Source organism: Cottoperca gobio, chromosome 22 (assembly GCF_900634415.1).
Source record: "Cottoperca gobio chromosome 22, fCotGob3.1, whole genome shotgun sequence".
NCBI lineage: Eukaryota > Metazoa > Chordata > Actinopteri > Perciformes > Bovichtidae > Cottoperca > Cottoperca gobio.
The window spans coordinates 3,224,475-3,249,734 of record NC_041376.1 but is presented as its reverse complement, the minus strand read 5'-3'; the positions used below and the strand labels follow the sequence as shown (position 1 = coordinate 3,249,734).

At 41.1% G+C, this 25,260-nt stretch overlaps 1 protein-coding gene across 1 annotated transcript; it reads left to right on the top strand.

Annotated features, from left to right (window-relative positions):
- The first annotated feature begins 3,009 nt into the window (after positions 1–3,009).
- ehd4 (EH-domain containing 4) lies at positions 3,010–23,430 on the top strand. Its single transcript, XM_029460824.1, has 8 exons — positions 3,010–3,425; positions 7,904–8,080; positions 10,244–10,341; positions 17,163–17,329; positions 17,424–17,557; positions 17,850–17,961; positions 20,946–21,110; positions 22,587–23,430. Exons 1-8 carry the CDS (start codon positions 3,196–3,198, stop codon positions 23,142–23,144), a joined length of 1,641 nt encoding a protein of 546 aa, XP_029316684.1. The 5' UTR covers positions 3,010–3,195; the 3' UTR covers positions 23,145–23,430.
- Positions 23,431–25,260: the final 1,830 nt, after the last annotated feature.

The window sequence follows — 25,260 nt, the reverse complement described above, 5'->3', positions numbered from 1 at the left end:
TGGACTACAATTACATAGAACCACTGCTTCAAATCACGTGACATATGACGTCCGAAGCAGTAACTGCTTCATTTCCTGGATGAATCACCGGACTGGTCCAATCAGGTGATCCGCTGCCACTGCCTCGTCTCGATTCTGACAGGTTGAGACAGCTTTGAATTTGAGCGCCTCAACACTTTATAACCGCTCTAAACAATGCACAATTTGTGGGTTGTTGTCGTAATAGATTGAAATTGCATTTTTATTTACAAATGGCGTTCTCTACAGGTCCGGTGCTCGACGTGTTCAACTGAATTGGATTGCTTGATCCCACATACACTCTTCCATCCAGACGGGCTCTAAAGAACATGGTGGTCCAGAAATACGAGGAGGAGGAGAAGGCCAAGGATGTCATGCAGAGGGTCGAGGCTGTGAGCCTGACTGCTGATATGTGGACCTCCATTAATATGGACGTATATCTAGCAGTGACCTGCCATTATGTGGATGACTCTGCGAAGCTGGCCACAGTGCTTTTGGGAGTGCTGCCTTTCCCTGAAGCTCATACAGCTGCTAACATCACTGCTGCAATGAGGTCTCTCATGGAGGAATGGGGCACTGAAGGCAAAGTGACCTCGATTGTGACAGATGCAGGAGCTAATATGGTTGCCTCTGTCAGAAGTTTAAATCTGAGACATGCACTTTGCTTTGCTCAGTCACTAAATGTAGTGGTGAGGAAGTCTCACCAGCGGATGCTACAGTGGAGGTGCAGCGGTACATGACTGATCCACCTCTGGCAAGATCAGAAGATCCACTGGCTTACTGGCTGAACCATCAAAGCGAAACAATTGTTATGCACCCCAGCATCATCTGTTCCTTGTGAGCGAGTGTTTTCCAAATGTGGGGAAGTTGTGAGCAAATAAAGAAACCGGCTCAATCCAAAAACTGTTGAAAGAATAATGTTCCCCATCCCACATAATCACCCCCTGTTACACAAGCACACCCAACCTATGCCATATTTTCCCAGCACTCTCCTCAATAACACAATTTAATTAATCTTTATTTGTAAATAGAACATGATATTCAGTCTTAGTGTGTGTGTGTGTGTGCATCAAATAATTTTCAAGGCGAATCCGCTGCAGCCTTGCACTTCGCCAGTAGAGGTCACTGTAACTGAAGCTTCGAGTAATGAACCCATTTCCGAAGCAATTGGCTGAAGTGGTTCAATGCTTCACAAAAGCTTCATTTGCCCATCACTAGGGGCTGGAACGCCGACTTCAATATGTTGGAGGAATAATTGACACAGCCATCGGGTTGGTTTGATCGGCATGCACACACCTGAGCATCTGGAGCAAGCAGTCATTTATTGATTTGCAACACCTGAGACCTGTTAACCACACCCCCCCTCTCTGGACCATGTGGTCTGTGAAGGGCACGTTCAAGAGCAACTGTTCAACAAACACGCATGCCATGATTGATCGTATTGTTTTTGTTGTGCGCTATCATTTATACCTAACTAAAAATATTGAAAGCTTGAACAATGCTTCTTCTCTTTTGTCCCGGGTTGAATGTAGCTCGGGTTGAATGTGCCCCTCTGACAAAACACTTGGCCCCAGCCAGGCCCCCCAAGTGATATTGGTCTAGATGGCTATAATTGGTCACTGCTTGGATGGCTGTGAGTGGTACAGCTTCACATATGCATTATGGGGACAGATGCTGCCAAAATCTTAGATAAATAAATGACGTATTCTATGAATAAATTAATATTTCATTAAATTTACCAACAATAATATTTAAAATAAGTGTAGGCATTAATTATTTGATAAAATTATCATTCTGGGTAATTTGCCTCTTTATTTATTTACCTTTGTATATTTCCCCTATTTATTTACTTTTTCCTTTTATTTATTTTATTTATCTTAAATGAGTTTTCAAATGTATTTATTTCTGTATTTTTTTTTAACTTTGCATTCAAACCCCTATTTAACTCGTCTGAAATTGAAATCAGTATGCAGTTCTGTATTTTAGGAAAGCCACAAGTATGTGATTGTTTCATTGCCAAATAGCAAGGATGTGTTAAATACAGACAGTGGAGTTTGGCATTAGTTTCTCTTTTGGGGTCTTGACAAGTTTAACTTATGTGTGAAGCACTGCCCAATAAAGGCAGTATATAGCCAGTGTGTGTAGTGTATTGTCAGGCTTCGTCCAACAGGAGGCGCTACAGGACACAGAGACATGGTGGTGATGATGGCACGAGCTCTGAATGACCTGCAGCTACACACAAAGCTTATTTATTTAAGAAAGCAAACCACTTTAAAGAGAAACAGAGATTTCCTGCCATCAACACAAATTGACACAAATTATTTCGTCCTATATAAATGGTTTGTAAATTATAGCAAATGGCTTTATTAACGCTTAACAAAAAATATATAAAATAGGATCAAATGTATCCCAAGGGAGCTGAATTACCCATGTTTTATACATCAGTTTTATCAGCAATTAATAACAGCTGACTGGTTGTTAACAATCTTGACTGTTGGTAATAACATTTTATAATAAAATCAATGAGTACTTCATAATGAAATTAATAAACTTATCTATAATGCATCATTATATTATTCATTAGCCATTAATAAAGCCATTAGTTACAACGTATACACCTTTTTAAAAGTATGACTTCTTAGAAAGTGAAAAGAATATTTTAATTTTTGAGAAAATATTTCATGTTCTTCGAGAACTTCAATTTATAATTTACCAATTTATAAAACTGGTAACTGTTACATATTCAGAAAACAGAGAGACTCCAGCTGCTGTATCTGCTTCTATCATAATAAACAAGTGTGTGTGTGTGTGTGTGTGTGTGTGTGTGTGTGTGTGTGTGTGTGTGTGTTGTGCGTGTGCGCGTGCGTTCTCTTAAGGCTGCGTCACAGGGGGAAGGGCGGTGGCCCCAGGTAGGAGCACCAGCGGTGGTCACATCACCACAAACACACACACAGAGGCGGCAGTGTGTTCAGAGCAGCGGAGACTCCCAGGTGCCAAACACACTCACACACACACACACACACATATACACACACACACGCACAGTCTCAGTTTGGAGGACTAACGGAGCGAGAAGGAGCCGAAAAACAGCCGGAACATTTGGAAATATCGAAACAGGGAAGTTGGTCTCGAGCGCGTCAGTTTCAGTGGTGGAAAAGTGAGTCGGTCATCAGCAGCATGTTCAGCTGGGTGAAGCAGGAGCAAGGTGGACGCAACAAGGAAGGAGAGATGTACCAGACAGTGACGGAGGGACTGCAGAGCCTCTACCTCAAGAAGCTGCTGCCGCTAGAGGAGACCTACCTCTTCCATGACTTCCACTCTCCGGCCCTGGAGGCCGCCGATTTCCAGAGCAAACCCATGGTGCTGCTGGTTGGCCAGTACTCCACCGGGAAAACCACCTTCATCAGGTACTAACCACCGCCGGTGTCTCCCAGGAGGCCCGGGTGAGCCTGTTCAACCTGCTTGTGTTATCAGTAGTATTAGTTACAATGCTGGCTGGTTGCCAGATAGTTACACCGCATGAGGTAAATCCACCTTTATCAGGTGTTAGATCCCTACACGGTGTTTGGTGGAACTTTATTCCAGACATCATGTGGAAATCTGCTTATTTAAGGCTTTCTCGTTATAGATTAGGGATACAGAAGTGGCAGCACATAATCTAAGATGTCAAACAATTGTGACGTGTTTTATGATAAATTCGGCGAATAAAAATCCCCCCAAAACCGATTAGTTTTTTTAGGAAAAGTACTGTTTTTATGACTCGTATGTCAACTCTCTGCTCCCCTAGTCTGTCCATTCTGATAGAAGGCGGCAATGAAAGCAACACAAAAACTTAAAATATCATTACAAATGTGTGATGTTAGGGGAATCACGTTTTGGCCGAAGTGGATAATGTAACATTGTTACCTATAAAATATGTCCAGTCTTTCTCTACAATATGTAAAGCTTTGCCAAATAGCAAGAAGGTCTGAATAGGCATACTTTTTCAATGGAAATTGGCGTGTTTTATCCTTAAGGGTTATGACATTATTTAACCTTGGTAAGCTGAGAGTTTGAGTTTTATTGTGAAAGACAATAATACAGTCTATGGGTGTTACTGTTACTGAGATGGGCTCTAGTTGCAAATCTAACTTTATTGTCGAAGCTCAGAGTTTTCAGAGCATTGTGACAGCCTGAGCAGCAGCTGAGGCTCATGGGTACTGTAGTATTATTAATCATGACAGCCTGTCAGATGGGTGGGTCTGTGGGATGAAAGTGTACTCAATATGACAACATAATGAGATTTCCTCTCTGTGTGTTTCTTTGGATCGCTAGTTCTGTGTAATCGATCTGCGATTGTTTTTATTTACACGGCTTGTCCCTTTACTCTGTTGCTCTGGCAGGCATTTGTGATATTTCTGGGTTTTTTGTTGTTGTTGTTGAGTCGGATCTGAAGACAAGAGGACTGATGTGAGACAGCTGAGCTGAGAGTTATTCTCTTTACTGAATGTTATTTAAAAGAAAAACTCTGTTTAAGAGAATAGAGTTGTAACGATCTTCGCCAGTTTTGAATGGATATAAACAGATTTAGTTAATTTTCAAACTTTATAATACATATACAACTGTAAGTCTACTAATCATCATACACTTTTCTAATTAACCATTCATAAAAGCTGCATGTAGGACTCATGACCTCAGTCTTTTATTTATTTTTATAATCCTGGCTGTTCCCGGCCTGAAGGCTGGCTCGTCACGAGATAAAGAGCTGATCAACACAATGCTGCCCCTCACTGTTATAGCTACACACACACACACACACACACACACACACACACACACACACACACACACACACACACACTAAAGCATGTACTTGCAGCTAATTCACAGATTTAGCCAATGTAAACAGCAACAAAATTATAATTCTTGTTGCGTCTCACCTCCTGGTTTTTGTTCACTACCAGACTCTACACCATCCCTCTCCAACATCTGTCGATTAACGCTCCGCTCAATATTTCCTCATTACCTTGATCAGATCGGTGACATCACATCCTGTTTTGGAGCTGAGGGCCACGTAATGTAGTTAGACTGAAGGTCAGTCCGAGCGAGGCTTCAGCTGATGAGCAGGAGATGAAACATGAAATGTACCTGAACGTGTTTCATCCTTACTGTTGTATACTGTTTGTTCTGGCTGCTAGTGTTAGTTCTGTTGCTTCTATTTGCTTCTAATTCATCGATTGATTGATCAAGAGAAAATGAATACACAAAAAGCACTTGTCTGGTTTCCACTTTTAAATCATTGTAGACGGAATATATTAGTTTTTTGTGTGTTTATTAATGTGGTGTGAGAACAGGTAGCACCTCCAAGAAACGTAATGCCAGACTTCATATGAAAACGTACCTATTGAGAGCTCTCTTGCTTAGCAGGAAACATACACGAGAGGTAGAGAATATTCTTAGTCAAACAAATGAATCCAGTGTTAGGGTATATGTGGCCTACATAAAATGTATCACGCAGGTCTGTATGTAAAGAGATGTTTTTATCTTGGTTGTCGATGGTTCCTATTGCTACTCCCTTCAGTAGCAGCAAGCCTGTTAAAGAACTTAAAATGTCATCAAAAGTAATTAAAAAGCTTATGCTAAACTAAAGAATTTACCCTGATTCTGTCTATACTATATAACTACAAATGTTAAATTGCCTCATAGTAAGGGGGCTTTAAATAGGCAGATTTTTCAGGGGAGTTTGGCATGCTTTCTTTTAGGGGGATTGGCATGTTTAATCAGTTAATCACTAAGGTGTTTAACAAGCAAAAATGTCAAACATTCTTTGGTTGCAGCTTCCTAAATGTGGGGGTTTGTTGCTTTTCTTTGTTTTAAATAAATCTACTGAATATCTTCTAGTTTTGTACTGTGGTTGCAGTGCCACATGCAAGGCATGGCCAGACTTCATATGAAAAGCTTCATATTTAAATAATGTTTTGCTTAGCAACACAAATACACAAAAGGTAGAGCTTCATGTAAGATGTCAAACTAATGAATCAAGTCTTTTGGTAAATTTGGCTGACAAAACAGAAGGTTTGTCAGTGCAGCTCTCTCTATTTCTTCATCTGAAGCTGCTGCGAACTCCTGACACCTGCCAGATAGACAGCCAGAAGTACAGGTGACAGTCCAGTTGGCCTCAGACACGGTGTGTTCAGGGTGTCAGGACTCAGCGCTTGCATGTCTGTACTGTCATACAGCTCTGTAGTGTTGAGTCCCAGAGACTTTTCAGCTGTATCACTCACAGCAGAGACGAGCTGTGACCTGCAGAGATTCACAACACTGAGTTACGTCAGCCTATTAAAAAGCCAGTTAAAAGCAACATTAAGCGCGGATGTCATGAGACATTTGACGGCTTGTGTAACTTGCTCTTCCATTAAGTTGGTGTATGGGCTCAAATAAGGGTCAAGGGTAAGTGTTGGAGCTTGTGAAATGATGTTCACTAACAATATCAAAGCATTTTGTTTGTTTATGACCATTTGCAAAACCTTCAAGAGAAACATTTGTAGTAATAGAAAGAAATTGCGAAAACTGTGTAAAAATGTAATTTAAGAAATGTTTTAGACATTTAGAAAAAAGATTCCATGTCTAGATTCTTTAAAAACGGATTGTGAATTCTATGGTGGCCTGGAAGGAAAGAAGTGTGCGTGTGTTTGCGTACGTTTCAGGTACAGTTGTACGTTTTAGCAGCAAACCAGAACTGATCTTCAATCAGTTTACGTCCAACGCAAACTGCAGACTAATTGTTGCTGCTGCTACAGTTCGTGTGTGTGTTCCACTACTGAGGCCCCACACCCTGCCCCGAGGAATGCTATGAATCATGGGAACTGAAAAGAATGCAATGAATCATGGGAAGTTGCCAGTGAATTGCAGAGTAGACATATTTCATTCTTCTTCTTCTTCTTCTTCTTCTTCTTCTTCTTCTTCTTCGAGGTGAAGTAAAACCAGTGACAGTGTTTATGAACTGAATCTGTATTATAACTCTTTAAACTTTATGCTTTCACCTTGTTCGTGTCTTTTATTCTGTAATCTTGTCCTGTCAGATTGGAGCTTTATCAATAAAGTTTCAGTAAACCTGTGATCTGTGTCTTTCTGGATATATTATCTGGATTCTGTCACTCGTGCTAACACGCTGCACTGGTTCTGATGACCTTTTATTACGTGGATGTAACGTTGTAGCGGCCCCTTTTTATTGAGTAGCCAACATAAACCCCTACAAATTTAAAATGACATATTAAGATTTATTTTCCAAATAAACTGCATCCACTTCTCTCCGGTTTTCAGATCCTTTGGTGAAATTTAGCTCGCAAGATACCGACACGAAGCTACACCAGGCTTCTCTGATACCCCTTGTTTCACTGTAGTGTTACGCTAATGATATGGAAAGCCCCACCCTGCAAGTTCATATGAAATGTAGTGCAGAAAAATCTAAGATACGGTGAAAGTAAAGGGAGCAGGGGTGTAGTCTGTCAGGAGCCTCTGCAGTGTTTGCACTTAAGGCCTGGTGATCATTCCCTAAACTACAGCTGATAACAAAAGGGAAATTCCTCCTGGATCAGCAGCTCAGTGAAAACATGTTGACTTGTGATGTGACACTAAGAAGAGTTAATAATAATGGTCTCTCCTCTCTTTGATGTCCACGTTGGCTGCGACAACAGGAAGTGAGAAGACAGAGACACTGCAGCCATCCTCCATCTCTTCCTTCCTTTCTCACTTTTCTTTGACAAGGGAAACCGTGAGGGAGGTCGACAAGGTCAATGTCAAGATGAAAGGATACGTGGGAAATGTAGTGTGTGAGGTGGTGGAGGGGAGACGGGAGAGACTGACCGCTAAAGATCTAAATCTCACCCTCTCTCTCTGTTTTCAGATATCTGTTGGAGCAGGATTTTCCGGGGATGCGGATCGGTCCGGAGCCGACCACCGACGGCTTCATCGCCGTGATGTACGGTGAGAATGAGGGCGTCGTCCCCGGCAACGCCCTGGTGGTCGACCCCAATAAACCCTTCAGGAAGCTCAACGCGTTTGGAAACTCTTTCCTCAACAGGTACACACACACACACACACACACACACACACACACACACACACACACACACACACACACTGCATTTGAATTCAATTGGCATTGAAAGTAACATTAAATGTGTAAAGGCCCAGAAACACCAAACCGTCATCTAAGGACTGTGTCTTGGCCAAAAAGTTGCACTTGAACGCACCGCGAAGACTAAAGCCGACTAGCTTATTTAAAACGGGTTCACAGCACATAAAATACAGAATGACATTATAATACAAAGTAAAAACAGCTACACTGACATTACAGATGAGAGGACCAGGTTTCCCTTGTCTGATGTGACCTGAATACAAATATATTACACAAAACAGCAATTAGAAGACAACCCCATGACCTCTGGGAAACTGCAGATCCAGCTCTTATTCCCTGGTCCAGAAAATAATCTGCAGAATAATTGATATTGCAAATAATCTTTAGTCACAGCCATATTTTTGAAGTACTGCTGCTGTTGGTCTGAAAAAACATAATGACTCCCTTTTGGACCGATCTCTCTCCACACACACACACACACACACACACACACACACACACACACACACACACACACACACACACACACACACACACACACACACACACACACACTTAGATCCTGGCAGCCTTTCACACTTCTGTCACTGCTTTCCTCAAAACATTCATAACCCTGGATATGACCCCTCCACTCCTGACTGACATGTAAACACACACACACACACACACACACACACACACACAGTTCGTAACAAGGGTTTAAATTTAAACCTATTTCCTCTGTCCAGAAATATTTCTAAGATTGGCAGTAGGAAGTGGAGGGACAGTCGACCCTCGAACTGTGTGTGTGTGTGTGTGTGTGTGTGTGTGTCTGTCTGTTGACATGTGGTCGAGGCATTCCTTTAAAAGCAATCCCACCTTGTCCCGGTGTGATTAAGGAAACACAATAAGTTATTCTTTCCAGGGGGAAGTGTGTGTGCGTCACCACGTGTTGGCGTGGTCATTTTGTTTTTTCCCGCCGCTGAAGTCTTTCGGCTAAATTTAACTTTAAACTTTATATTTCTGAAGAGGTGACAGAGAGGTCTCTCTCTCACACTCACACAGGTTTTTGATTTCGAGCAAAACCATAATCAATTTTTATTTCTTTTTAGATCTCGATTAAATCATTTAAATAAATAGTTCCACATTTTGGAAACATATTTTAATTCCAATTATTTTTTATATTTAGATGTTCAGTGTAATGTTAACACTTTTAAATGCTGTAAATCAACACGTATAGTTTTGAAAACAAAGTAAAGCATTTAAAATAAGTTTACAAACTCATCGAAGGTTCCCTGAAATACGCTGGACAACCCTTTGTAAGCAATAACTGACGGTAGTTGATCATCAGCACATTAATAACGTAGGCAGGATCTGTAGGCGACTAAACGAAGAGCTGAGCACCAACAATACAAAGCTTTGCATCCTTTACTGTTTTAATACATTTCTCAATATTTTGAAGTATTTTCTAACCCTAACCCTCCAGCTAAACTCCAACTGTTTATATACACACACACACACACACACACACGTGTGTATATATACACTGCGATCACACCCAGTTTATTGCACAACAGACGAGTGAGCTTCACGTCTGTTAAACAACCCGGATCCTTCCTGACTGAAACAATAGAGCAAGCAGAGACCTGAATAATAAATCGATTAAGCAGCGCTGATCTGTGACCGAGAAACTCAACACAACATGACGTCGTAGTGGCAGGAGGCAGACTCTGTGATGATGATGATTATTGATAATGATGATCACAGCAATCCACATTTACTTTATTTATACTTTATAGATTAAAGATAGGGAAATACAAAAAAACAAAGAAAACAAACCGAACTGGAACATGATGTAATAACTGTTTATTCAGACTCTACAACAAGATAATGATTTCTTCCTCGTGATTGATGTTGTTGGGAGATTTTAGAGGTCCCTAACGAATAGATTCTGTTTATGATAAAATGGTGAAAAGTGTATAATTTTAATCAATCAATCAATACCATAGTTATTCTTATGAAATAAATAACTATGGTATTGATGTAGTAATACATTAATGTTTATAAAAGTGTTTAAATCATTTGGATTGTGTGTGTGTGTGTGTGTGTGTGTGTGTGTGTGTGCAGGTTTATCTGCTCTCAGATGCCCAATCAGGTTCTTCAGAGCATCAGCATCATCGACACTCCTGGTATCCTGTCTGGAGAGAAACAACGAATCAGCAGAGGTAATGAACTGTGTGTGTGTGTGTGTGTGTGTGTGTGTTAGCTGACTAAGCTGTTGGTCCTTTTGTGATGTTGCATAATAGTCCTTGAGCTTCTTTCACTGCCTCATATTGTATGAAGTCAGAGAGTCGTCCTGCTGGGATCCAAACATCTCCTCATTCATTCATTCATCACTTAGAGTTTAACTGCAGAGTTTAAACTCAAGTCAGACAATAAAGTCAAAGGTCCTTCAACTAAGAAAAGAATTCAGACTATTTCCTGTTTTTATAAACATTTTTTAAATAAAAACAAATAGCCAGAATGGCACTCGGAGAGCGCAGACCTCCGCCAAGGCCAACGCCGCATTCACTTGCTCCTCAGATCGTCCCATTTCCGGTGTGTTCATGAACAAAGAGGATGTGGTGGATTTTATAGCTAAGAGCGTTTAAACAACACTTTAACATCATTTATCTGATTATTCTAATGCCACATCTTGCAATGTTAATGAAAGTGAAAAGTCATTTGTGTATCCGCTCTGTGATTTGAATATATCGCGCTCTTCCTTGGCCTACGCTGCACCCTTCCACCTAGTTTCATGAAAATCGGACCAGTAGTTTTCTCCGTAATCCTGCTGACAGTCAAAAAAAAACAAACTGAGCCGCGAAAACATGACCTTCTTGGAGGAGGCAATACAAATGATGGAGAGCTGAAACGACAGATTTGCAAAACGTTAGTGTCTTATCTTTGATGTATGTCTTTCCAGGAGAATATTAACGCTTAATGAAAACAAAAAAGGTTTTTTTGACCCTCAATAATGTCTGATGACTCCACCCAGGGACCAGAAGTCATTCATTGCTGCTGGTAAACGTGTTCTGGACAGTCAGAAAACACTGTTTCCTCAGGACGACCTTGGTGCGATGAATTTTGTTTTTCTTGTGAAATTCTTTATTACTCTTTTTTTTTTTCTCACTTCCTATTTTGTTTCTCTGCCTGTTTCCTCTGACTCACAGCTGCTGATTTTAAACCACAAGACTCGATAAATGCAGATCTGAAACAAGAGAAACTGATCAACAACATTCACTCACAAAGAAACGATCAGGGATGTTTGTCGTCTTTGTGTATTACAGTTGTGTCTGAGTGTAGTGTTACTGGAGTATATCTTAATGAAACTTGATCGTTTATAGAAGACGCAGCATTTCCTGACGACATTGTCTAAAAAGGTGTTAAATGGTTGTGACTCCGCACAGACAGTCGGCACCTAGAGGCCATCAGAGGAACTGCATCTTTAAAGTGCTTAAACTTTCCTTCCACTGTTAGTTTTGGTGGTTTTATTTAATCTTCTGTATCGGATCAGAAACATCCGTGTCGTCCTGTTTTCTCTGATTCCCACAGTTTGGACTCTTTCCTGACGGTTTTATATAACAGCAGTGAGACGTTGAAGCGAAACCGTTACTGTCAAATATCTCAAACATCTTCTCTGTATGTGGGAGACGGTCCTGTTAGTCATCGTAGAACCGTTGCAAATGGATTCCTCCTGGAGTCCACGTGTAGTTTCAGTAGAGGAACTCCGAAAGAGTCTTCAGAGACTTCCACTCTTCGGTGTGCACTTTGTGTACTGTTCTGATGTGCTGTTGAGACAGCCCTCCGGAGGAAGCAGAGAGGAAGATCCGTCAGCTGCAGAGGACAAGTTGTTACAAATCTGGCAAATGGAAGTCAGCTGAGAAAGAGATGACAGCTGGAATCTAATGCAGATTTATTTTTGGAGCAAAAATGTTTGGAATTAGGAGGCTGGAAGAGTTACCAAGATTTGCTGTATGTTTGAGGTAAAACTATCCTTTACTGTCTTGGATTTCAAGTTCAATTTAGTGCCTTTTTTTTAAGAGAATATTACCTGTTGATGAACCCAAAAAGCGTGCAGAGGATTAGGCACGAGCCTATGTTGCTCTGTATAGACATTATACACTTTCTCCTGCAGCACTGTGTCCCCGTTGCTCTTGTGTTGAGTCAGCCTGAATGACAGCATCAGTTAAAGGCCTCAGCTGGACGGGTGGAGGGATGGAGGGAGGATTAGAAGGAGGGACTGAATGCCACAGGATGCAGCGGAGGGGCGTTCCCTCCATCTGGAAATGTTTAGAGAGCTGCTCAGCTGAGGCTGAAATCCTCCTGAAGACGTTCAACACGCACACACACACGCACGCACACGCACAGACACACACACACAAACACAGAGGCAGGCTGACGTCAGCAGCATCACTGACAGATTGAACTTTACCATACAGACGCTGAAGGTTCACAGATCACAGCTACTGCTCTGAAAGTACAGCGAACATGTTGAAGTGCACATGTGTGTTCTGCAGCTGCTTCACAGTACACATGTTTTATTTTACCACCTGCAGGTGTCCCATGTTTGTTTTGCCAGGCTGCACGTATGATTTGTACAAGTACATGCGTCTTAAGCTCTGTCTGCACAGGAATAGTATTACCAGGGAACCTCATGTGATTTAGAAATGACCCCCACTGTCTTTGTTTTGTGCAGCACATTTGCACGGGGTTAAGCGTAGATATGTTGTCAAGGCTCTGCGTAACATCCATTACCTACTATTAATAATAACTGTTGAGCCGGTTGAAAGATAGAGAATTAATTTACGGATGCATGTTTTCCTTAATGTGTTTGCAGTCAAGTCTCTGACTGTATGGAGTTTAAAAACATTTTAAAATGTGGTGTTTAATGGAAACATTACAGTTGCCTGCTTGGCTGCAGATTGTCTGCAGGGTGGAGCTGCTGCTGTTTGCAGGCCGGTTGGCTGATGTGCACAGAAAGGTTCAGACTGGTCTGCTGCCACCATCAGAGGGTGGAGTCTGACGGTAGCGTCATGTGTCAGTTATTTACATCACATTTCCACAGACATGGTCAGTAAATGTGCTGTTTTTCCCCATTTTATTTAATTTTATTTCATTTGTTCCTCACTCCTCTTCTACTTATTTATCTTCTCTTGATTTCCCTTCCCTTCACTTCTATCGCTCCTCTCTGTAAAGCTCTGTAATTCATTGAGTCACTGTTGGAGCTGAGCCTTACCTACTAAAATTCTTAAATCTGACAGCTCGTCCTCCCGGGCTTTCAGCCAACAATTCCTCCCTTCATCCCCTGACTCCTCTATCCCACTCTAGTCCAGTACTGGTTTCTGATTTCACTGGTTTGCTTAAGACCTGGTCCAGTAAATGAACTCGGTGACCAACATGACATCACTGCTCCACAGCGGGAATACGAATGGAAAGTGGCGTTTATTTTTTATTAAAGGAATAGTTCAACATTTCTGTTTGTGTTCAGATCAAACAAACTACATGCAACATGTTAATTATGGATCTTTAGAGGTGTTGGTAGTTTTTAAACTTTGGACACAGTCAAGCTAGCTGTTTCCCTGTTTCTAGTCTTTATGATAAGCTAACCAGACTCTAGCTCTGTACTGAGCACACAGAGATGAAACTGATATCCAGCTCACTATGAAACACCAATAAACATGCAACTAATAACGCTACTACAAGAGTGAGCCAGATTGTTGACAGTTTCCTCTTGCTCAATTCGGAAGTGATGTTTAGGAATTTAGTAAAAGCCGAAATGTACATGAAAAGATTTCATGTTTGTAGTGCAGAGACCTTTTTATATATATATATATATATATATATATATATATATATATATATATATATATATATATATATATATATATATATATATATATATATATATATATATATATATATATATATATATATATGTTTATCTTACTCCAGCTTTGTATTTATTTACTCATCTAACAGCACTTTTGCTGTCGTCCCCACAGCGCAGTGAGTTAGTGCAGGTCCCCTGTTTGTAGCCTGTACTGGAACATGTGTGTGTAGTCAAACGTTTTTTGAGTGTTTTAGGAATGATGTGTATTTGCTGAATCATCAAAGATAAGATATAACTTTATCCATCCCAAATTGTGCAGTAAAAAGTGGGAAAGAGGGCAAATCTATAGAGTGAAAATAAAACAAAATATAAACAATAAAGATTATCAATAAGGTATCATATCACGGCAGCAACATGAAGCTTGCGTGCCGTAGAATGAGTAACAATGCAACACTTAACCAGTCCCCATCCATTTACTCTCAGGTTTCCTCTGTTTAACTCTGCACACATTCTTTCCAGGACATAAATACAGTAAGTTGCAGCACCAAAGAGGAAGTAGTATTGTTAGACTGAAGGTGTTTCCCTTTGAACAGGAAGTGGAACTAGTGAAGTAATCAGTCATCCTGTAATACAACAACCAGAGAACAGATATTAAACCTGCAGGAGAGTTCTCTCTCTGTGTTGAGGTGTAATCAGTCTCGTAGGTGCAGAAAGTTGATGAAGCTGATGTATTTACCACTCATTCACTCACTCATTCACTCACTCACCATCACGTCTCCTGCGACACAAACCTGAACCTGCAGGTGTAACCTAAAGCTGTCCGTCCTCTCAGTGCTGACAGCGTCACACATCACACATGTATTCACGAAGGGTCCATTACAGGCTGGACAACTTCCAATGCAGCCGATTCTCCACAGCAGAAGTAAAGTCCTGGTCACATGAGCGTTATTCTGAAGAAGTCAAAGCTCCAGCAACACTTTTAACGTTTCAGCTAAAGTTAACCCGCTTAAAGCTTTTGTGATACGTTTAAATGTAGTAAACTTATGATACACAACCATAATATATAATATAATCAAGTTACACTTTAAATAAACCAAATAAATGTCCATGTTTAAATGCATAACAACAGCTGTTGTCTTATCTCCAGTGTAGTAGTGCTAACACACACATTTTAAGAAAGTGTGTGTTCCCTGTAGGACCTTGATGACATGATGCCCAGTGTGCCGGCACAGTCTGTGTGTTATGTCCACAAACACTCAGGGGTGTGTTGCCCTGCAGAGATGTTGTGTGTGTGGACAGCATCGCCCCTCCCCCCCCCCCCCCCACACTCTGTAATGGACACCAGCACTTCACTTTCTTTTCACTTTTATTGAGAGATTTGATGTGTTGATTTTAAAAAGGTCTGAAACTATTTTAAAAGTACAGTTGGCAGACTGGAGTGAAAATGTGAATGGCGATGTGTTTACTGAAGGTGTTTGTGCGTGTGGTGTGTAAACTGTAGATTTTAAAGGTGACCTTTAAAGACAAATGCACGAGTGCGTCAAAGGAAAAATACAGCTGATGCAGAATCCAGTCTGCAGTTTATAGAGAGATCCTGTCAGGAAGTGGAACGTTTCTCCTGTTGGTGACACAGATGAAGTTCTTGCTTTTATGACTCCTAAAGCGTCGGGTCATTACAAAATAACATGGCAGCAGCAGCAGTATAACATCTGCATCTTCAGTGTTTCATTACTGATGTTTCAATCCCACTGACGGCAAAGAAGAAAGTGACCATTCACCGAGAGAAAAATCATGACGTTATATCAATATTTATGAAAAGAGGGTTCTGACAGGTTGAGTAATGGCTGGATTAGCGGCCATGTTTGTCTACTGGCAGCGGCTATCTTTGAGAATGACGGACAGAGTGGAACTTTTTTAACCCTCATTTCTACCCAAATACAAATGTTTTGTTTTGCCATGATATCAACTTGAGGCTTACTTAAAAATGTCGATGTGTGTCATCGACTAACCACAAGGTTGGCGGATCGATCCCTGGCCTTCCTGTGTCGTTGGGCGTCCTTGAGCACTGAGTTGCTTCCGGTGGACACGCCATCACCAGTGTGTCACTTTTATTATTATTGTCTCAAAATTCAAATATGGAAAAACTTTTATTTGGTAAATGAGGTCAACTGTAAGCGCTTTGTCCAGGAGGAAGGTAGGAAAGTGCTTTATAGCCACAGTTACTATTTAAAAGGAGGCGGGATCTGATATGGAACACACATGTACATAGTACAAACTCTCCTTTTAAGATCAAACAAATATAATAATATCACATTTTTCTGTTGGTTTCAAAAAACTATTTCAGTCAAGTCCTCCTGACTGTTACCCACATGTACTTCTGTCTCATTGGACAGAAGGGAGCAACACGGCTCCGTGTGAATCACAGTCAGTGGAGGAAAAACTAAAAACAGACTTTCTGTTATTTCCACAAACTGGTGGTTTAAAACAGCAGACGGGAAGAAAATACAGTAAAGTATAATTTAGCAGATTATTGATAGAAATCTGAGTAAGATTTTCTGACGGCTGGACAAAAATGTTTCCGTTTAAAGCTTTTGTCCTTTCGTTTCCAGGTTTCAGAGCCAAGTGTCACCCAGTTTTAGAGGAACCACACCCAGACTGCTGCCACATATCACTTTACATGCACACACACATACACATTTAAAGACCTAGTGTAGCCGCTGCTCTGCCCTCAGAGCTTTCTGTTGTCCTTTTCTGAAAACTGAAACTCAGCTGCACGAGTGCATTTCTCTCTGACTATCGTAAAGCTTCACATTCCACCTTCATTAATGTTTAAGCGATTTGACATTCACCAATGTACATTACAGTTACCAGGGCAATGGGACTCAGAAATCAGCTGGTTTTGTTCAAGGGTTTAAGGGCGTGTGAATCCTTTATTCCACATGTGACGTGTTTGTGCCTTTACTTTCTTTTAACATATGATGAAATATTGTGGCAAAAAGCATTAGCTCAATAGAGCCTTAAATATTGGCTCCTCCCCCCCCATTTAACATGGACTCTGTATTTCACTGACCCTGGTTAAAACACACTGTTGACTTGTAGTAACACCCTCTCCCACACATACTCCCAAGTGTTCACCCAGACATGATTATGAAGGGATGAACTTCTTGTCTGCAGGCTATGACTTTGCGGAGGTCCTGCGTTGGTTCGGGGAGCGAGTGGATCGGATCATTCTGCTGTTCGACGCTCACAAACTGGACATTTCAGACGAGTTCTCCGAGGCCATCCGAGCCTTCAAAGGACAAGACGACAAGATCCGAGTCGTCCTCAACAAGGCCGACCAGGTAGGACGGGCGACGAAGGGCGATGAAGACACTGAAGAGCTTCGTCGTTGTTGGAAAGATAAAATAACCTCCTCTTGGTCACCTGTGCTCTCAGGTGGACACGCAGCAGCTGATGAGGGTTTACGGCGCCCTCATGTGGTCACTGGGGAAAGTAATCAACACGCCAGAGGTGGTGAGAGTTTATCTGGGATCCTTCTGGGCCAAACCCCTTCAGAACACGGAGAACAGGTCAGATAATCATCCATTCATCAGTCATTCATAGCTCAGATATCATCAATTAACTTAATCGTTCATTCATTCATTCAAACCCGTGGTGAACACTGAGAAAAGGTCAGATCTCGTTCATTTATCCATAAACTTATTCTTTAAATTAGTATTTATTATTCATTCTGTTATTTAGCTGTCTAAGGATACAACACTATTACTTCATCAGTTATTTCTTTGATGATTTTGTTTATTCTCTCACTTATGTTTTGCTTTATTAATGAGTGAATTGACTCGTTCTTTGAATCCTCGTCAGGCGTCTGTTTGAGGCGGAGTCTCAGGATCTCTTCAAGGACATCCAGAGTCTCCCGAGAAACGCGGCGCTTCGTAAACTCAACGACCTCATCAAGAGAGCGAGGCTGGCCAAGGTGAGACAGGAAGTGATGTGTTGTGTTTTGGAGTTAACGCCGAGAACTTCTGGTTTCAACCTGCTGGTTTCCGATTGGTCCTGGAACTCTGGGAATATCCTGGAATGTTTATTGTGTCAGGAAATGTGATCGCTCTCTCATTTTAGAGGACGTTTTAAAGGTCAGACGTTTCGGTTTCATCTCTGAGTATTTAGTGCCGAGAGAGACGTGGTTATCCTGGATATTAATGAATTCATCCATTCATTCGTTTAAACCTGCAGAACACAGAGAACTGTGGAGGTTTATTCATTTATTAAGTCATTTAAACAGCCGCAGGACATTTAGAATAGGTCTGATATGATGCATTCATTCAGTCATTCATTCATTTACTAAAACATTAATTGCAACAGCAAAGCACTAACTAACTTTGTTGCTTTTATTCCATGTTTCTAAAAGTTTGTTTTCAAAGTAACTGAAAACTTAATTCATTTTTTTGATTCAGATTAAAACACTTTCAGAAGAAGCATCTTTTTCCTGAGAACTGATCCTAGAGCTGTTGTTTTGACGCAGTTTTCTGTTCCTTTAAGCTTTCTGAGGTGGAAAGGAAGCTCTAAATAATAAGTTTGAAATGTTGTTGTGTGAAACCTGAAGGTGCTCCACCAGTGTTTGAAGTTCAGAGGGTGGAGGTGGTTGACTTCCTTTCATGTCTCTGTTCACACCAACATCCAGACTAGGACTGATGGTTGTTTTCAGCTGTAGAACTAGAAGTCAAAAAAGTTCTATAGGACAACAATGGATCTTTTTTTAACTGGTTCCGGATCAAATGAAGTTCAGTTCATCTGATCTGGAACCAGTTTAAAGACGGGACTAACAGAGGGTTGATCCAAAAATACAACATTCAAAATTCTGTCTGCTTCAGTGCCAGTTTATCGCATGTCTCACAGTGTGAGATGAATAATAATAATAATAATAATAATAATAAAACAGTCTGTGCTGTATGGGGCTGTCAGACTGTGATGACTATGCGACAAAGAAAAGTATCAGTTCACCTCATCCACCTGCACTGCTCTAATATTTCTTATATACTTTGTTTTGTTTACTTCTTTGCCACAAACGTTTTGTCTTGGTGTGTGTGCCCGGGCCGCACAATATTTAGTTTTTCTTTTAATCGTCATCACCGTGTCAAAGATTCTTTGCGTTTGTTGAAAGATGTAACGTAAGAATATAACTATCATTACTTTTTTATTGGTGTAGAGGAGGCCTTCATCTCAGGCTTCTCTTGGTGTTAGCTGTGAACTGTGACACCCAGTCCCCATGGTGGGTTATGAGGCAATGGGCCCCGGGGCACAGACGTGCAAAAGGGCCCACCACCACACTGTGTGTGTGTGTGTGTGTGTGTGTGTGGTTTTGTGTCTCTTTGTAGTTGTTTTGTGTCTCTTTGTAGTGGTGTTGTCTCTTTGTAGTTGTTTTGTGTCTCTTTGTAGTGGTGTTGTGTCTCTTTGTAGTTGTTTTGTGTCTCTTTGTAGTTGTTTTGTGTCTCTTTGTAGTGGTGTTGTGTCTCTTTGTAGTGGTTTTGTGTCTCTTTGTAGTGGTTTTGTAGTGGTTTGTGTCTCTTTGTAGTGGTTTTGTGTCTCTTTGTAGTGGTGTTGTGTCTCTTTGTAGTGGTGTTGTGTCTCTTTGTAGTGGTGTTGTGTCTCTTTGTAGTGGTGTTGTGTCTCTTTGTAGTGGTGTTGTGTCTCTTTGTAGTGGTTGTGTCTCTTTGTAGTGGTTTTGTGTCTCTTTGTAGTTGTTTTGTGTCTCTTTGTAGTTGTTTTGTGTCTCTTTGTAGTGGTTTTGTGTCTCTTTGTAGTGGTGTTGTGTCTCTTTGTAGTGGTTTTGTGTCTCTTTGTAGTGGTGTTGTGTCTCTTTGTAGTGGTGTTGTGTCTCTTTGTAGTGGTGTTGTGTCTCTTGTGTCTCTTTGTAGTTGTTTTGTGTCTCTTTGTAGTTGTTTTGTGTCTCTTTGTAGTTGTTTTGTGTCTCTTTGTCTATTCAATTTATGTTTCTTTGTGCCCCTGGGCCTGTGTCTTGTTGGCCCGTTCAGTAATCCCTCCTCTCTGCTGTTATAATGGGACATTCCCACAGCGCATGTAGGAGTTAGAGTAAAGCTGTTATGAATGACTTTTAGTAAACAAATATCTTAAAAATGTTCTCTCTGACCATCAGCTCATCAATCAGAACGTATTTTTGTTCTTCCACCCTCAATAAAATATTGATTAATGACACTGATACTCCCTCCCCCCTCCTCCCTTCCCCCTCCTCCCCGCTTTCCTTCCTTTCTTCTGCCTCCCATAATGCTGTTGTATGATGGATTGAAGGGTCTCTCCTCTTCTTCCTCTTCCTCTTCCTCCTCCTCCTCAGTGTAGCTTACCCTCTGAGCCGGCGCCGCTCAGTCTCCTGTTCTGTTTCATTCCTAAAACTCCTCCCTCATTGTCATCCAGACTTCAAGTTATGTCTTTTTTATTTCAGCTCCCTCTCTTCAGGCTTCACTTATTACTCATGTGTTATTTATTGATTGTTTGTTGTCACAGAGGAACATTTCCTTCAATAATAACTGAACTGCTTTTAGGATTATGGTTTTGGAGCAGAGTGAGACATCTCAACAACAACTCTGTAGATTTCAGTGAGATATGTGAAGGATCTATTTTATGATGGGGGGGGGGGGGAATCACAAATTACACAATACATTGTAAATAGTAATAGATATTAGACGTCTTTGACAAAACGTCAACACTGTTACCTCTTCACACTGTGTTAGTTAATTGTTTTAATGTTTTAAGTATAAATTTCATGCATATCTTTACACACTAAACCTTTAAACAAGCAAACGATTATCAAACTGGTTAATTACTTCTTTGCCAGTTGACTAAACCTTTAACCACCAGCTGATTTTTGGTTGATGTACTTTTTGCATTCAGCCTTTGTGACCGACAGCTAACGTTCTTCTTCTGCTGCTCTTGTTCCTGCAGGTGCACGCCTACATCATCAGCTACCTGAAGAAGGAGATGCCGTCCCTGTTTGGGAGGGAGAAGAAGAAGGAGGAGCTGATCATGAGGCTGCCGGAGATCTACACCATCCTGCAGAGAGAGCATCACATCAGCCCTGGAGACTTCCCCAATGTCACCAAGATGCAGGTACGAAACAATGAGAATCTAGTTTTCATTTATTTACACATGATTTTATCTCCTATGATTGTTGGGGACATAAATCATACCACAGTTCAGTCACTCTCCAATGGTGGAAGAAGTATTAGGATATTTTACTTGCCAATACCACAATTTAAAATCAAGTAATATTAGTAAATAAAACATATTAAGTTAAAGCAAAAGTATTCTCTATGCAGCCAAAATAGGCATTATTATATATTAAACTATTATTATTATTATTATTATTATAATTATTCATGCAGTAACATGCAAGATGTATTTTAATATTGTAGCTGCATGCAGTTAGGTAGATTTTATAAAATGCAACTTACTTGATAACATGTTGTGTTCTAAATGCTGATTTTAAAGTAACTACAGGTTCGTGATGCATGTAACGCAGTAAAAAGTACAAGTGTTCCCTCTGAAATGTAGTGAAGTATAAAGTAGCATAAGATGGAAATACTCAAGTAACGCACATGAAACTTTTGCATAATGAGTACTTGGTTGACCTGGCTGCTAATACTTATACATGCAGGACTTTTACTTCAGTAAAAGATCTGAGTGCTTGCTTCACCACGTAGAGGCGTGAATGGTCTTGATTCTAAAATGATTATTTGTGCAGCTTAACGTCACGTTTGAGCGTCTGAACATCTGAGAACAAAATGTGATTTTCAGAAAGTAAACACATTTTTACTGATGTCAGAAGAGACTCGGGGAACTGAACACCGTCACTCTGCAGCTGGTCTGTCGGGCCTGTAGAGATGCTGCACTGCAGGTGTGTTTGTGTGTGTTTATTGGACTATTGGCAAGAGAGGATATTTTCAAATGTTCAGTTCCCTGGTGAGATGTGTACTCTCATGACACACACACACACACACACGTTGTCAGTATCTGGACTCGTGTGTGTTATTGTTTAGAGGTCAGAGGGCAGCAGAGGACACTGTGTCCAGCTGCAGATCTGCTTCGTCTCATCTTGTGATTATTAGTGGGGGAAGAAGTTTTCAGATCCTTTACTTAACTAAAAGTACTAATACTGTGAAAATACTCCACTACAAGTAAAAGGTACTGCATTCAAAACTTTACTTAAGTAAAAGTATGAGAGTATTATCAGCGACATGTACTTTGAGTATGAGAAGTTAAAGTACTCATTGTGCAGTAAAGTCAGTCAGTGGTTTACTATTATATACATGAGGTTCATGTCCAGTGTCCCAAATTCAGACATTTGTCCACAGTTATTAAGACCAGGTTATAATTATCTCCCAGACAAAGAGTCCTTCCATCGATGGTTTCCTATATTTCCAGAGTCACACCCACATGGAAGTATGAGGAGGGTCAATATTATGTTTTTAACTCAAACAAATGTCTCAGTGTTTCAGGCCGCTCGAGAAAAAGTCCAAATGTTGGACAATAAAAGTAAAGTTTCTTCTACTTGTGATTTTAATATTTGTGCGTGTTCTCCTGCAGGAAATGCTGCAGCACTACGACTTCAGTAAGTTCCCATCCCTGAAGATGAAGCTGGTCGAGTCGGTGGATAAGATGTTGGCCACAAAGATCGCCGGTCTGATGACGATGATCCGGGATGAAGAGACCAAGCAGCCGCCGGCCATGGTGTCAGGCGGAGCCTTCGAGGGCTCCCAGGACGGGCCCTTCGGCCATGGCTATGGCGAGGGCATCTGCGCTGGGGCCGACGCCGAGGACTGGATCATCAGCCGCGAGAAGCACCGCTACGACGAGATCTTCTACATGCTGATGCCCGTCAACGGGAAGATCACCGGCGTCAATGCCAAGAAGGAGATGATGAACTCACGGCTGCCCAACACCGTGCTGGGGAAGATCTGGAAGCTGGCCGACTGCGACCGGGACGGCATGCTGGACGACGAGGAGTTCGCCCTCGCCCAGCACCTCATCAAGGTCAAACTGGAGGGCTACGAGCTGCCCAACGTGCTGCCCGGCCACCTGGTGCCCCCGTCCCACCGCAAAGACCCCACCGCAGACGCCTTATACAACAACAGCGAGGACTAGAGCGATAACGGGAGCGCAGAGCTAACCTCAAAGAGACTGATGGAGCTGAGAGGAAGTCCAAATGTACAAAATCACCAACTTCTCTGCGGCTGATATTCAGGCTAACAGGAGAACCTATCAGCAAACTGAGAGAAGGTCGAAGGTCAATGTTTAGGATTTACTCACCGAGGAGCTCGCCACCAAGAAATCTTCAACCATCAACTCGCCTGCTAATCGCACCTTTAAATAAATCCACCGGCCAGCAGACAAACTACCTAAATGACTTAGGAAGTATAACTAAATATTACGCTTTTATTTGATATATATATATATATATATATATATATATATATATAGTACATAGTACATTTCAGCTGATTTCAATCCACCAAAGAAACATTATAATGTAGCCTCTTTTATTTTGAAAGGACATTTTGAAGAAATATTGTGATATTTAACTTCCTGCCTTAATTTTCCTTCATATTCTGCTTCTGAATGTCTAAATAACACATATGTGAGGGCAATGAATGATAACATTATCTCCAACAACAGCATTATGATTCCATGCTTACATTCTGAAGGCCAGATGTATTTTCCTGAAGCTTTACTTGAAAGTTTCTCCTAAAATAGCGCTCAGTATAATAATAATAATAATAATAATAATACCACATGATCCCCGGCTGCCTTCTTGTATTTTGAAGAAAATATTTTATATGTTAATACATTCTGTTTTTATTTCTATTTTCAAACACCAAAGAAATGAAAACATCTAATCCCCAAAGATATTGTCAGTTGTAACCAGAATTTTAAAAATGATTTTAACAATTAGTTATCAGAATTGTAATTATGAGTGTTTCACTGTGTTTTAGAATGAAATCCTTCAGAATAAAAGATGTGCACTAACACTAGAGGTTCACATGATCACATCTCGGACGTACACAAAATTCAGCAAATCAGAGAATCTCAACAAGATCTTTCTTTTCGTCTTTACGCCCATGTTTCAGAGCAGGAAGCAGTTACTGACCGTCTGACGAGTTCACAGTTAGTACAGAACCGGGACGCAGAGTTCAGTGGGTCGCCAGAGGTCAACAGTCAGGGTCTGTCCTGTTTGAACAGCGCTCACTCGGGAGGATGTAACACTCGCTCGGCCGCCATTACGTCGTCCTCCGGGACGACTTAACGACGTCCTGAAACGCGTCGCAGTCGACAGTTTGTGTTTCCTTACATTGTAAACAGCGGCAGACACGAGGAGAGCCGCTGACCTCTGCTGTCTGTTATGGAGCTGTCTTCGTGTGACAGGAAAGACACAAACGTCTGACAAGTCTTTAGATTACTACTGTAGGTAGACCGCTAGTTGGCGCTAGTTAGCTGGACATGCTAACGCTACCAGCTCACATTGCCTAGTTACGGTTGCTAAGCTGTGATTGGAACAGGGAAACATTTTTTTCTATTTGCTCTCCAAAAATGAGGAAGTGCTTCAATGAAAGTGACAAAAGCCGACGTGAATCTTCTGTAAAGTTAAGTTAGCCTTTTCTGAGACCACAACCACAGATCCAGATATTAGCTGCAAGACCACTACGCTTTGAACTCTCCACGTGTATTTAGACTGAATGTGAAGCGTACATCTGCATTATTCGCATATATTTGGACGTTGGAGGGTTTTTTTCAGTCTGTAAATGGTCGACCCTGCAAATAACTTCTTCTATTATCTCCGTACGATGAGTTGGAGTCATGGGAAGACTTCAACTTGTGCCAGCTGGACCAAATTCATTGTCAGTCTTTGTGTACACTTTAAAATGAGCTTTGCGTCCAGGCTACAGTACCAAAACCAAAATATGTACACAAGCCAAGATTAATACTCTTCTCAAAGCTTCTTTTTTTTTTTTTTTAGAAGTCAAGTCTGCATATTTTAAATCTTTCGGTGCCTTTTTCAATTCAACGCGCGTGTTTCGATGCCCTCTGTTCTCATGACAGGACTGTGGTCATCCTCGAGGATTCAGCAGCTGGGCGGCTTCTGTTCAGTGCCTTCAACATAACATACAAAGAAACACAAACATCTAAGTAACGAGTAAAGCTTAGAAACTAAACTACATTTCATCTCTGCATAAGGGAACGTTAACTCGTCAGTTCTCTCTGA

Bases quoted from the DNA above. Each gene is read 5' to 3' on its own strand.
- ehd4 (XM_029460824.1), top strand. From the start codon at position 3,196: ATGTTCAGCTGGGTGAAGCAGGAGCAAGGTGGACGCAACAAGGAAGGA. The intron at 8,081-10,243 runs GTACACACACAC...GTGTGTGTGCAG, and splicing joins GGAAACTCTTTCCTCAACAG to GTTTATCTGCTCTCAGATGC. The intron at 21,111-22,586 runs GTACGAAACAAT...GTTCTCCTGCAG, and splicing joins CCAATGTCACCAAGATGCAG to GAAATGCTGCAGCACTACGA.